This window comes from Lagopus leucura, unplaced genomic scaffold, assembly GCF_019238085.1.
Source record: "Lagopus leucura isolate 7727_CA_CO unplaced genomic scaffold, USGS_WTPT01 Super-Scaffold_100002, whole genome shotgun sequence".
Lineage (NCBI taxonomy): Eukaryota > Metazoa > Chordata > Aves > Galliformes > Phasianidae > Lagopus > Lagopus leucura.
In genome coordinates this window covers 41,899,390-41,912,842 of record NW_024962263.1, presented here as the reverse complement: position 1 = coordinate 41,912,842, position 13,453 = coordinate 41,899,390, and the positions used below count along the sequence as shown (strand labels likewise).

Below are 13,453 nucleotides of genomic sequence, written 5' to 3'. Positions count from 1 at the left end.
CTAATGTATGGGGGAGCCAAGCACTCCAGGTCTGGCGTCACCAGTACTGCACTGAGGAGGAGATCACCTTCCACCAGCTGCTGGCAGTGCTTTGCCTACTGCAGCCCAGTAGTCTTTGTGGCAAGGGTACATTTTTGAATTATTCATCCGCATGTTCTCCAGGTCTTTTTCTGCCAGGATATTTTGCAACTGGGTAGCCTATAGAGGTGCCTAGGATTGTTCCCCCCAGGTGCAGTACTTGGCACTTCCCCTCACTGAACTTCATGAGGTGAGACCATTTCTCAGCCTTTCCAGGTCTCTCTGGTGACAGCAAAACCCCTAGTGCATCAGTCACTCCTCCCAGTTTTGTTCCATATCCAAATTCGCTGAGGGTGCAGTCTGCCACATCATTCAGATCATTGAGATTTTAGACAGATTTGGACCCAGTATTTAACATCCTAGCACTCCGGCTGTACATTGTGCAGTCTATGTCCTCATTAGAAGTCTGGCTGGCAAGTCTACTCACTGCTGAACTGAAGTCTCTGAATCTCACAACAGTAAGTCTTCGTGTGTTGTTTAAAAGCTTAAATTACTGGGACTTCCACCAAGGCTCAAGACTAGAATACTTAAGTATTCTTGTCAGTGTAGCTCAACCTTCATAGTATTCTCTGGTTCTTCTGGCAGAATTTGGCATACAGACTTGAACAATGCTTTTATTAATAAGAGTCTGGATAAATATGGACCTCATTGTACAGCTGGTGATTGGCTTAACGAGAGGCAGATGCCTGGAATCTTTGTATTGTCTTATAAGGGAAATATTTATATAGAGACTCCAATTTTTAAGTTTGGTTTTATAGGGAGATGTGGAGAATAAAGGCATCTGCTGCTATTCAACAGAGCTTTTATAATGTTGGCTTGCTTCAATTAATCTAGCGTGAGGCTGCAATGTATATAAATCTTGAAATGTCCACAGACAGTTGATAAATTGCTGCATTTTGCTCAGTTTATGCAAAAGAGAAAATGAAGAAGCAGATTGAAAAAAAAAAAAAAAAAAAAGCCTACAAAATTATAAGTCAAGTCATTAAACCTCAGTCTTCTTTATTGAAGAATTGTTTTGATACTCAGCAAGATTAGGGACTGAACAAAAGACTGGCTAGGGGACATGTATGCAAGGATTCTGCGCATCAGGAAAAATTCCATAAAATAATGTCACACTATAAAAATAGTGTGATCGAAGTTCAGAAGTGTAATTATTCCTTTTCTGCTTTTAGAGCTGTGAATGTAAACAGTAATTTGAACTATTTTTTCTGTGACTGGCATTTTATTTGTTCCTTCAGTTTCTTACTGGTTTTTGTAACACATCTGCATTATTACATGGATTTCATAACTTTTCTATTTGCATCCTTACTCCATAAAGAACTCATGATTTCACCATATAGTTTGCTTGAAAAAAGACTGTCCTGTAAAAACAAGGGCAATCGCTCCCCTTCTTTTTTCGTATATTTTTAGTGAATCTTACACTTGGTTTGTTATTTTTCTAAAACTGTACTGTTAGTGTAGAGAGAGACATGCTTGTTGCTTACCTGCCCTGTACCTAACTGATGGCACTCAAATTGCCAACTCCAACGTTATTGCTGGCTGCTGATGTTTTTCTGTTAGATAGAATAGAGTAGAGTAGAGTAGAGTAGAGTAGAGTAGAGTAGAGTAGAGTAGAATCAAATCGAATCACCAAGGTTGGAAAAGACCCTCCAGATCACCCAGTCCAACCATCGACCAATCACCAAGAGCTCTCACTACACCATGTCTCTCAACACAACACCAAACGCTCCTTGAACACCTCCAGAGTTGGTGACCCCACCACCTCCCTGGGCAGCCTATTCCAGTTAGTCCATTACTTATTTCACTGGCAGTGCATAATGAAAGAAGGAAAGAATGGATGTTATGTGAGTGATAAACAAAAAGAAAGAAGATAAATTTACACAGGGGTGTTGGGAGGTATTCATTGTATTGTACAACAATATCACAGGTTCAGATAGCTTCTAAATGCTCTGTCAAAATTTCTTTCTCAGGCATCAGGAATATACCAGCTGATTACATATAAATACAACTGGGTGATGCAAGTGATTTGTGGATAAATGCTGTAGTTAAACTGTAATTTGTGTACAGTATGCTTGTACTGATCCAATGACAAAATACTTGTACCACATACATGATGTTAGATTAATGATGTAAAATGGTCCTCAAGTGTCAGGCTTCAGGGACAGCAACTTCTTTCCCCTCCTTCATTGTTAACCCAGAGAACTTTCACATCGCTTTATCTGTTGGCTGAGTCTAGTCGTTTTGGTAGCTTGTGATCTCAGTAGATCTCGTTCTCTAGAACAAGGAAAATACTGGACTAAAAGTCAGCCTTCCTTCAGTCAGGAAGGAAGAAGTTTCTTTGTATATGCTAGCGTAGAGTGTATTTGCAAACAAACAAAGCAGACTCCAAGGCACCAGACTTTCCTGTAAGGATCAAATAATGTAATGAACCAGCACAATAAAGTGCTATCATTTATTTTTGAAAGGGCACTGCAAGTAGACCCTTATTATCTATTTTAGCTTAGCCTAGTACTGCTTATTTCCCTTGAAATAAGGAAGGGGGAAAGTGCTATCTTATCCACTGGGAAAAACAACAGCATGCAAAACTTTGTGTTCCATCTGTGCACTGTATAGTGTATTTGGACTTTTATCTTGTAGCTTTTCAGTATGTTATTGTCACTCTTTAAGAAAACTAAAACCTTATTAGATGAGCTTTCTTTCTTTCTTGTCTTGTGTCAAAACCATGTGAACTCCAGTAGCCTAGAAACGCTCTTGAAAAACCTCAGGGCTCACTTAGTGAGCAGATTCTGAGGGGATGCTTTAACTCTTTTGAGAGGTTAGATCAGCTAACCTCTTGATCAGTTTAGATCAAGTTGTACACTACAACTTGGATGAAGATAGGAGGAGTTCTGCTCAGTTTTCAGATTCAACATTTACATTGTTTCCTTTCTCCACATGCTGTTTTCTGTTACTGTAGGGAATTTTATTCAAGGCTTTTCCAATTGTATGGTTCTAAATCAGAAGCAGCAGGTCTATGCAGAAGATTTTAAGATATTATCATTTTTTTTCTGCTTGGGTTGCTTAGTAATTTAAAGAGTCAGGCAGTTCTTGCAAATTCTTTGCTTGGCTTAGAGTGTCTCAATTGTAGTGATTTATTCAGATAGAAACAGAAAAAAAAATACAACTGGTTTCCCTATAAAGGTATCAGAAGTCAACTTGGTTATTATTTTTGTATGTCCATCAATTCAATGTTGCTAACCTTTCATTAGAAATAATCTTCAGCAAGTGGATGACAGAAGTGCATAGGTATTAAATTGTATCTGCTCAAGTAACATAGTTACTCTGTAGAGTAACTGTAGCATAAAGACTAGTGTCCTGGCCTGCAGCATTGATCCAGTCCTTTTGCCGTGGAAATAAGTATTCCCACATATTTAACAGATAGTTTCTTGGAATCCTTAAGCTTTGTTTTATGCATCATGTAGAGTATGTAGGCAATGAGTAGAGTATTCATTATCAATCACTACATAAAACATGAGTAAACAGGAAGTTATGACTACTGCAGAAATCTTACTACGTACACTAAATGCATACTGTTCTATTTTGACAACTGAAAATATTTCCACTTCTTTCTTTTCATCCTTTTTCTCCTTCTCCTTCTCTTTTTTTTCATCCTTTTTTCTTTTCTTCATCTTTTTCTTTCTTTTTTGTTATGCTTTAAACGAATTGCAAACTCAAAAAAATGAAATAGTTCTTCCCTACTTTTTCCATAGCACAATTTATTTTTATGTTCTGCTTTAATAACATTTCATAGCTCTTTGAAACTGTTCCCTGGAGCAACCTTTTATTATTTGTGAAGTAAATCAAACATCATAGTGCTAATTTTTTAGGAGGAATAATGGACTAAAGTCAGAATATTTAAATCTTCAATTGATGTTCTGAATTAAATTTTGAAGCACACAGAAAGATCCAGAACAGTGTTCTCAAAATTGTACAGCACCTAAAAAGCACATTCTGGAATCCGCATACTTGCTCACATTTCTGTGTGTAATAGAGAAAATTAATAAGTGCTGTACTTCTAAGTTCCAGATTGTGTTGTGTAAGGAATGCTTTGCTTGGCATTAAGGTGCTTGAAGAATATTTTGGAATGTAAACCAAGAAGAGATGCAAAAAATCAAAAGCGTACTTTTTTAAATTCTAGTAGAGTAGCAATGCACCAGAATACAGCCATCCTTATCTAAATGTTTGTAACTCTAAACAGAGGGAAAGGAAATGCAACTAAACTGTGAATTTGGTAGCAGCTCAACAAAGTGCTGGGTAATAGCTACTCCTCTAGTATTAGAGATAAGGTGTCCTCTAACAGAGGAAAGTAAGATGAGTTTTTGAAGATGAGAGCTAAAGAGGCGTAGTAGTAGTAGTAGTAGCAGTTTCTTTAATTGCCGTGAATTAAATCATACTTAGGTACATGGAATTGTACCTTGGATGCCTGCATTAACTCAGAGTTGGTGTGCCAGCTTTCACTTGATATATCTTAAGATTTATTCCTTTTTGACATCACTCAAGCTTTATCATAGTAACCAGGCTGAATACTTTCCTTCTATCCTAATCATTTGTTACCCTTTCAAACATGGTATAAAATTTAGTTTAGTATTTCTCAAAATAATAATCTACACATTCAGTGCACTGTGTAATCTTGAGTCCTGGTACTTTCTGTGTAAATGTTTGTATCTTGGTAAGTAGGAATTCTCATTAAGATATAAAACAACTTTGTACCATCTTTTACTTGTGTAGTGTGCAACTGACACATGTAATTGCATCCTTTGGAACAACATAGGGAAGAGGAAAGGAGATAGAGTTAGTGAATAATGAAGCAGATAATTTTGTTCACAAAAGGATGGATAGTGCCTTTGAGGTGATCAGTGTCTCTCTCTATTTCCCCCGAAGAGGTTTCCTATCAAAGCATTAAAGTAGTTGGTATTCAGTGGAGCTGAGGAGGTATTCAGTAGGTTCACTTTATTGTTTTACAGATGTTACAGTCATGAATGTTGCTCATGTTCATTGTCTTCTTGAAAACTTACAAGTATAGTAGTTGAGAACAAAACATTACATTGCATAGTGTTAAAAAAGTAGAGAGAAATAAAGAGATTTACTTATGAAAATGGCATGTGGTGCACATGAAAACTGTTTGTTAAATCCTCCAAAACCAGGAAATCTATGTTGATGAGGTTAAATTAGCACTGCTTAGACCAACACACAAGTTAAAAATAATATATCCTGTACATTGGTAAAAGTGCAAACGTGTATTTTACCCAGAGGGTCCTTCCTATAAAAAAAGGATCATAAAATCTCATCAACATACTTTATTTTCTGTTGAAGATAAATCAGAAAGATTAATGAGGTTAAGTTATTGCTATCTGGTATGCCAGGGAATAAGTTTCAAATTAGAATTTTAATTGTGCATTCTATTGCAGTCCTCTTACTAGTTCACATTACGCCATATTTCTAAAATCTTTCCTTAATGGGAAGTCTTGAAGTATTTTAAAGGAATGAAAGTAATAGAGTTTTTGAAACTTAAGCAGATAGAATGGAAATGGCTCTGAAAGCCTATAGAATCTAGGTTATCTATCAAATTTTTAGACCGCTCCACAGAATCTTTAAATATTTATATTCTTCCTGTTTAATCACACAAATGAACTTCAGGTGTAGCAGTGTTAGATACCAAGATAAGAAATTACATCAAGAGATCTCATAAATAGGTTAGTTTTAAAATTACAAGGCATATAATTCCCTGTTATTAAAAAAGTACTCCATCACACTTGCTTTTCCAGCAAAGGAGATCAAATGACAGTGTGGTGACAAAATGGACTCAGGTACAAAAGCACTTCAATCAAAGATATATACACAATTTGTACAATCGTACAAATTAAATCTTGCCTGTGAAAATGAGCACACCAATGCAACTAGTACCATATTTTGTCTAAACACTTTTTTTTTTTGGTCCTTTTTATTAAAACTGGAGTTGGTAAGTCATGGTGCAGTTGGGGAAGGAGGTAACAGTTCCCCTTCCATTTCCTCAGCATTTAATGTGAGCTGTGACTATGAAGTTTAGTGCTTCAGAAGGCCTGAAAGACTTTGCTTTCCTACTCTTTCTCTCTTGTGTTCTGTAGACTAACCCAAATGGAACTGAGAAGAAAAAGGCTGTTCCTTACCTTAGGCAAAACTTTATGCCAGTGTTTATGAATCCATTAATTCATGGGCGTTTCTTTTTTCCCATCAGTTTAAGGTGTCCCAAGCACATGAAGGAGTTACAGTCAGAATAATACTAGAGAGTTGCATCTGCTTTAAAACTGATTTGCACCTTAAATCTCACACTCAGAAAACATTAAGTAAACTACGCCTATTTTACCAGGAAATTTCTGATAGAGCAAATATAGGAGATAACATTAGTAATTCTTTATGCAGTATCTTTATTTTTTCTTCATTTTTTCTTCCATCTTGAGACCTAGGTTACAGTAACAGACTGATAAGTGCTTTAGAAGTGCTGAAGGGAGTTTACATTGATTAGACAGATTTTCACAATGGCTCTTGCTAAAGGCAGTTTTCAAGGGCATAGTAAAATGTTGAGTTTTTTTTTAAATTGTGTTACTTGAAAACTGGACGTAATTCTCAGTGATTGAAGCTGACAGAAGAGGAAAAGATGATGGCAAATATATTCTCTGGTGGCATGCTGTCATCCACAAATGTTTTCAGTGACCAAAGCAGTGACAGAAATATGAAGTGCTGATTACAGAAGTTGGGTTGCCATCGGTGCAGTCATCTACCACTGCGCACCAACACTTAGGATTATCAGTTACTTACAGGTGATGCAGTTTCAATGATAAAATCTTTTCTCAAAACGACCAGAACATTAAAAAAACTGTTGTTTCACAGTGTGGACCATGTCTGCAGATTTCTTTAATGTAACAGTCCAGCGATTCTTCCTTCTCAATTCCTTAATAATTCAAATCCTCAGTTATCAGCAAAATGAGCGTGATGATTTCACTTTCCTGTTTCAAGATCCATTTGATGTTTTAAAGTAACAAGAACATCCTCCAGTGCCTGGTATTTTGAAGATTCTGAATAATGAAAAACCAATGAAGTGATGGATTTACAGACCTTATAAATCTTGCAGTATTCATTAAATGAGCCTGGAGATCCTTGTCCTGCAAATATTTATGGAACTGCTTAAAATATAAGGTGCATTTATTAGGGTTTGTAAATGCAAAGAAGAGTCTAACACAACACTAGGATCTTAACTCAGAGTTTAGTGGTTGCATTTTTTCCATCCATTATACCTACATGTAAACTGTGCAGAGCAGCAGTCAAGTGTGATATATATTTAGGAAAAAGGAGTGATGTATCTTCACTGTCCAGTTCAGGGCATTTCAGCCATCTGATTTAGATGCAGCTCTAAGTATCTGTGGTAGAAATGTAAGTTTCTGAAATAACTAATTCATTTTAGACAAGGACCTCTATCAGGATCTCCACTAGTTGTCTGTTCTGGCCTAAATTAATGTGTAATCCAGAGACATTTAAAATTAAATAGGTCAAATTATTCATATTGTTAAAGTACATCTCAATCTGATTGTTTAGAAATAGCAATGGAAAAATGACTGTTATCGGTGGAGAAACTTAGAGCCACTCAGGAAAATCAGCCACCAAAATTGACGTCATATAAAGTCATAATTTTAAAAACAGATCTACAGATGAGACTTAAGATTGTTACAGAGTGAAATATGTATTTCTTTGTTCCTGTGAATAATGTGCTTGTTTATTAAGTAGGCAGAGCAGGAATTGTGATGTCCTTAATTTCTCATTTCTCTGCTTGTCATTTTCTAAATGACATTGTAGGAGACTTCACTGTTGTCACCTAGCAACTATGAAGTATTTTTTTGGAAGAAAGAAATAAATGTACTTTTGTATATGTCCCTTCCAATATTTTCTGTTCTTATGAATTTTAAATGAGAAAAGGGAATAATTTTAAAAATCAGTATTTGCAATGATTATCTCCATCTCTTTTTTGAGATATTGCAGTTATTTTCTAGTCAGAGGGTCACAGTGAATTAGCCCTTGGCAAATATTTAATTTTTAATGGAAACCACTGCTGCATTGAGTTAAAGCAAGTAAAAGCTTCACATTTATCCTAGAACGATCCTGCTGCTGCATCCATTGACCAGTTCTCATGTTGCATGTTCTGCAGTTCTGTATGTTTCCACTGTTCTCAGAAACAGTGTTCTTTCCTGATTATGGAAATGCATTCTAATAACCGAATAACAATAGATGTTGAATACTGAAATGCCTGCCGCAACAACAGCTGCTTTGAAGACTGTTTCATTTTCACATAATTCATGGGGGCTGGATAGCTAAAGTTTTGTGCAATTTGAGTTAAAGAAATATGTATTTAAAATAATTTGAGAAATGTCCTACACTCATTTTCAGTTCTCCATTGCCCTTGGTGGAACAACACTGTTTGGGAACGTATTTCTTCCTAATAGTCTGCATTTTTAAGAAACTTTAAGGAATGAAATAGGATGAATAGCCACGAAGATAATGTGTGGGCTGCTGTGCAGCAGCATCCCCAGAGAGTGATATGTCAGAAAAAAACATTAAAAAAAATTCTAGAATGAAAAACATATTTCTCAGAAGTAAGGAAAGATCTTGACAGATCATCTGTTATGAGGTATCTGCTCTGTTCTTTACTTGTGGGACAAATGGGATTTCTCCATATAATTCATTGTGGATTATCGTGTTGCAGTTTGTGTAATGGTAGCACGTGGGGAATTTAGGAAATGACACTCCAGCTGTCTTTTACAATAACTGTTTCTTTTTATGCTTTCACACTGTCATATCTTTTCCTTCAAATTATCCTTTCTGTACACCTCTCACTGAAATATGTGTGTGCATTCCAAAAAGAGTTTTAAAAAATGGGACCCTGCACAAAGTCTGTTCTCTCTGTATGATAGATTTTATTTCAGTCACAAACTTGTTGATTAAAAAAAAAGAATAATCTGCATCTATAGCTCTTTTTCTATAATGCATGCTTGATAAGGAAAATGAAATCAATATATAGGAACTGGAAACGTAAATCTGTTTCCTGGTTTTCATTTTTGATATAGTTGTATTCTGACAAACAGTTTTATCTACGTTGAATATATATTGTTAGGAGATATTTTATCTGTAGGACTCGTTAAGCTTATCTTTGTTTTCAGAAGTTCCAAACAGGTGGGAGAAATTGAATCCATGTATTTGCAGATGAGAAGCAGATGAGCTGCCCAGACAAGTGCATTGCATGTTGTGTATCTTTCCTGAATTCAGTACTGTAAAATTTTTTCCCAGTTGTCTCTAGAGATTTACTCTTACTTGATTTGTTTAAAATAATTTTGTGAAAGTTCATTATTCTGGGACAGGGAGAAGCAGGGAGTCCCTGAGAGTATATCTGAGTCCTCCATATTTCAAGGTGTAGACTTGGAAGCTGTATTAGCAAGACTCTTTCTTTCTAATACCACATATAATGGTTATTGGATTAAGCTCATAACCACTTGCTACACAGTGTCTTCTGTGAAGAAGTCTCTAGCACAGGGACTGCAAGGAAACTAGAATTGTCTGTGTCTTCACTACCTGAAAGGCAAAATCCTGATGAAGATACTCAGCCAAGTTTTAGATAGAACAAACAGTTTAGTTTTTTGTTCTGCCTTCTGGGGCTTTGTTGATGAACATTTCCATTAAAGCATTCAAATTCTCTATCTTGGTAGGTAACTGCATTTTCCAGAGCTGTATCCAAAGGCAGTATCCCATGATTAAGAAAAATATCACTAATAGTAGTGAAAAGTTTAACCATTTCAATTTGCAAACTTTAAATTTTTTTTCTAAAGAAGTGCAGAAAACTATAGAGCAAGCAAACTGAAACCATTTGATACGGCCTCTGTTTTTCTCACGTTGCTCTGTACAAACTTCTTAGAATTAATCCATGTATTTCCAGGAGTTTTCAAATTGTACAATTGTATCAATTTAATGAAAATAGTAAATTTGTTTTAGATATCAAATGTCCCCATGTTTCATTGGCTTCAGAAAGAGATCGAGGATTTATTTTTACTTTTATGCTCTTTAATAATGGAATTGTTGGGATTTGAACAATAATGCATTTCAGATATGAGGACAGTGTCTTCTATTTCATGGGCATTATCTACTTTAAACCACTCAGAAAATACTGAGGTCCTGTGAGAGGCACAAGCTTCTTGATGTTTTCCCTTATCTTAGGACTTAGCCATTTCTGACTTCCGACCGATACCAAAAAAAGCAGATAATGTGCTTTCATTTTCCTTTGGAATCAAAGATTAAATTGTACTGATCATTCCAGAGAAAAGATCAAAACATGAGTTAAGGCTGGGCATTGTCACGATAGAATTCCGCTGGTTCACTTGCCAATTAAATATTTTTACTCCACAGTGAATATTCCAGTATGGAATGATAGAATGCGTCTACATTAAATGAGTTAGAGACAGGGTGATGTCATGGTAAGCTGTCGACAGGTGAAAATCAAGAAATTATGTAAATACTTGTGTCATAAACTTACTTGCTGCCTGTATGCTAGATTGCATGCTTCATTAATGCAAATATATATTTTTAGGACTTCAACTTTCTCATTTTTTATTGAATTTATTAACTACAGCACAGAGGTTGAGTGAATACTAGATAGATTATATCAGTCAGGAAATCATATCATTTTTATTCTCTGGCAAAAGATCACCTCGATGGATTAAGTTATGTTTTAGAAAAGATACATATGTGCTAGATTAATTCACCTTTTTTTAATGCCTAAATGTGTTTTGATGCATGAACTATCTGCCAAGAAATAAGTAAAACTTGGGGATATGTCAAAAATAAAGCCTGTTAGTACAGTGTATAATTCTGCACCCAAATACTGCAACTCCAGCACTGATGACGAAGCTCTTTCTGCTTCACCTATGCGAATAAGCAGAACTACACAGAGAATTTGGATAGCACAAGTTGAAGATTCTCTGTGTTACAAGCATGCAACTTTCAAAAGATTCACAAACACTTCACATGCAAATAATTCTTCATACTGTTATGCAAATTATTTCATGTCAAATTTTTGACAATATTTGGAGCTATGCATAAGTACCATTTAAATAGAACTATGTTTTTGCTCAACAAAAGAATCAACTAAATGGTGCTTTAAACAACAATACCCATGAGTACTGTTTGCCTTTCTCCTTGGTTTATCCATAAGGTAACTTGCTGCATACATTTCTTAGTGTCACTTTGCTTCCTTTTCCTTTTTTAGAGTTTCTTTGAAGGACAGTCTGCACCGTGGGATTCAGCTAAGAAAGATGAGAACAGAATGAAAAATAGATACGGGAATATCATTGCATGTAAGTGTTGACAACATAATTGTGCACTGTGTTAACTTGTCTTCGGAACTGGATAAGAGTGGCCACCAGCCTCTTGCTTGCATTGAGCTTATATTTCTTTTCTTCAATTAAGAACATAAAAGTGAGGGAAGAAGTTACATTTTTTTTAGAAAACTGTCAGATTTAATGTATTTTTCCACTATCCTACTGTATACCTTCCATTCTGTAATTACCATTTCATTAATGTAAATTGACATGCTTAACCAGTGCTCAGCTCTGACTGCTCCCATACTGCTCTTGGCAACTTAGTGGAAGAACAGTCATGGTGTCATCGGTTAATCTCTTGACATTGGGTTCTGGATGTTGAAGGAACGGACAATACTGCTGCTTAAGTATTTCTTGATAACCGGGACAGACATTGTAAGCTACCCTATTAACAGTCTCTAGGGAAAAAGACAGAATACATGTATTTTACTGTGAAAACTGCTAAACTTGATGAAGATTAGATATGCTGATAATCCCAAAACCTTAGTGGATGATCATTTGTTTTGATGAGCGACCCCTAAATCTGGCATTATGAGATTGCAAAATACTGTGGCAAAAGATGCTGTAAATGAACACCAAGTCAGAAAATAGCATGCAATTTACTGAAAAAGGAAATGAAATTTTCTAGGGAAATATGAATAACATTATGAGCTGGAGCATATGTAAAAGGTGTTAACTAGTCTGGTTTTACTTGCTTCTCTGCAGGCAATCTTTAATGTATAACAAACTTGCTATGGTGAGAGACGTAGCAATACGTTAGACGGCTATCACCACTTATGTATAAATACTGAAGATGTAAAAAAAAAAATTCCAAAGAACATTCTCTAGCTTTACGTTTACTATTCTTTTGTGACCTTCTATTTCCAGTCCAAGCCTGTGACAGTAAGTCTTTTAGTCATTGTTTAGCTTTGTTGCCTGCTCTCTAATGTCACTTTATACATTACCTTTCACTTTGACTCCCTTTGGCTGAAGTAAACAGGAAACTTACAGTACTGTATGTCTGAGCAGAGGAAGTAGTGAGTAGCAAAGAGAAAGCAAGTAAAAGATATTAGATACACAAATCAATGGCAATTACCAGTAATACTGAAGGCTCTCTGAGAGAGCTAACGTTACTCTGATCATTTGGATCTCAATTTACTTTTCATGTCGTGTTTGTCTCACAGAAGGAGTTAGTGGAATTGTTATCAATAACATTACCTATTTATGTTGGTATGAAAACATAGATAATGCAAATTAAAATTCACTGGAGTAAAGGGCAGTATCTTAAGAGAAGCTGAAACTGCCCACAGCTTGTCATCTATTAAAGAGACATATGGAAATGGAGTAGCTAACTGTTTAATTATGCTGTATGGTTTTCTGCTAATAAATGATTGCTTAGCTTCAAGTCTGAGAATACAATTTTAGTGGTCCACTTTTGAAAATCCACCCCACAGAATTGTTTCAAGTATTGACTGTAGCTTTTAAAACATTTTACTAAATTGCCTTTTTATACTGTTTTTAAAGAAGTAAAAATACTGTAGATGGCTTAGATGCCATCAATTATATGATTATAGTGAAATGTGTATTTTTTTTGTAAAAAGTTTAATGTAATTTTTTCCATCCATTTATCCTCTTTGTTTAAATTTTCCCCAAGACACTGCTGTTACATTATTACTTGTAGTCGTTACTGTTCTCTGAGGAAACTAAAATAAAAGCACCAAGCTGCAGCAGTGTATGAGCTTGTCAAAATGGCAACATGCTTTACATCACCTAAGTGATGTGCATTTAATTGGCTGTAGGCATACCCAACCCTCTGTATGAAAGTAACTACAGCTTGTGAGCCTCTGTATCAAGAAGCTGAATCATGACCACAGTCCAATGACCTGCACGAAATGTGTTTCTTCTGTATTGAACACAGAAGGCTTTGTGCTTTCTCGTTAACAAATAAAAACAGAATCTAAGCT

The 13,453-nt window shown here is 35.6% G+C and overlaps 1 protein-coding gene across 9 annotated transcripts in view; it reads left to right on the top strand.

The window, feature by feature from the left end:
• The window catches only part of PTPRM (protein tyrosine phosphatase receptor type M), a 450,209-nt gene that overhangs the window by 377,413 nt on the left and 59,343 nt on the right, over window positions 1–13,453 (top strand). For all 9 annotated transcript variants that reach the window (XM_042870343.1, XM_042870338.1, XM_042870337.1 and 6 more), the window contains one exon: window positions 11,399–11,486. In XM_042870343.1, the coding sequence (XP_042726277.1) occupies window positions 11,399–11,486 (88 nt within the window). The remainder of the gene's footprint in view (window positions 1–11,398; window positions 11,487–13,453) is intronic.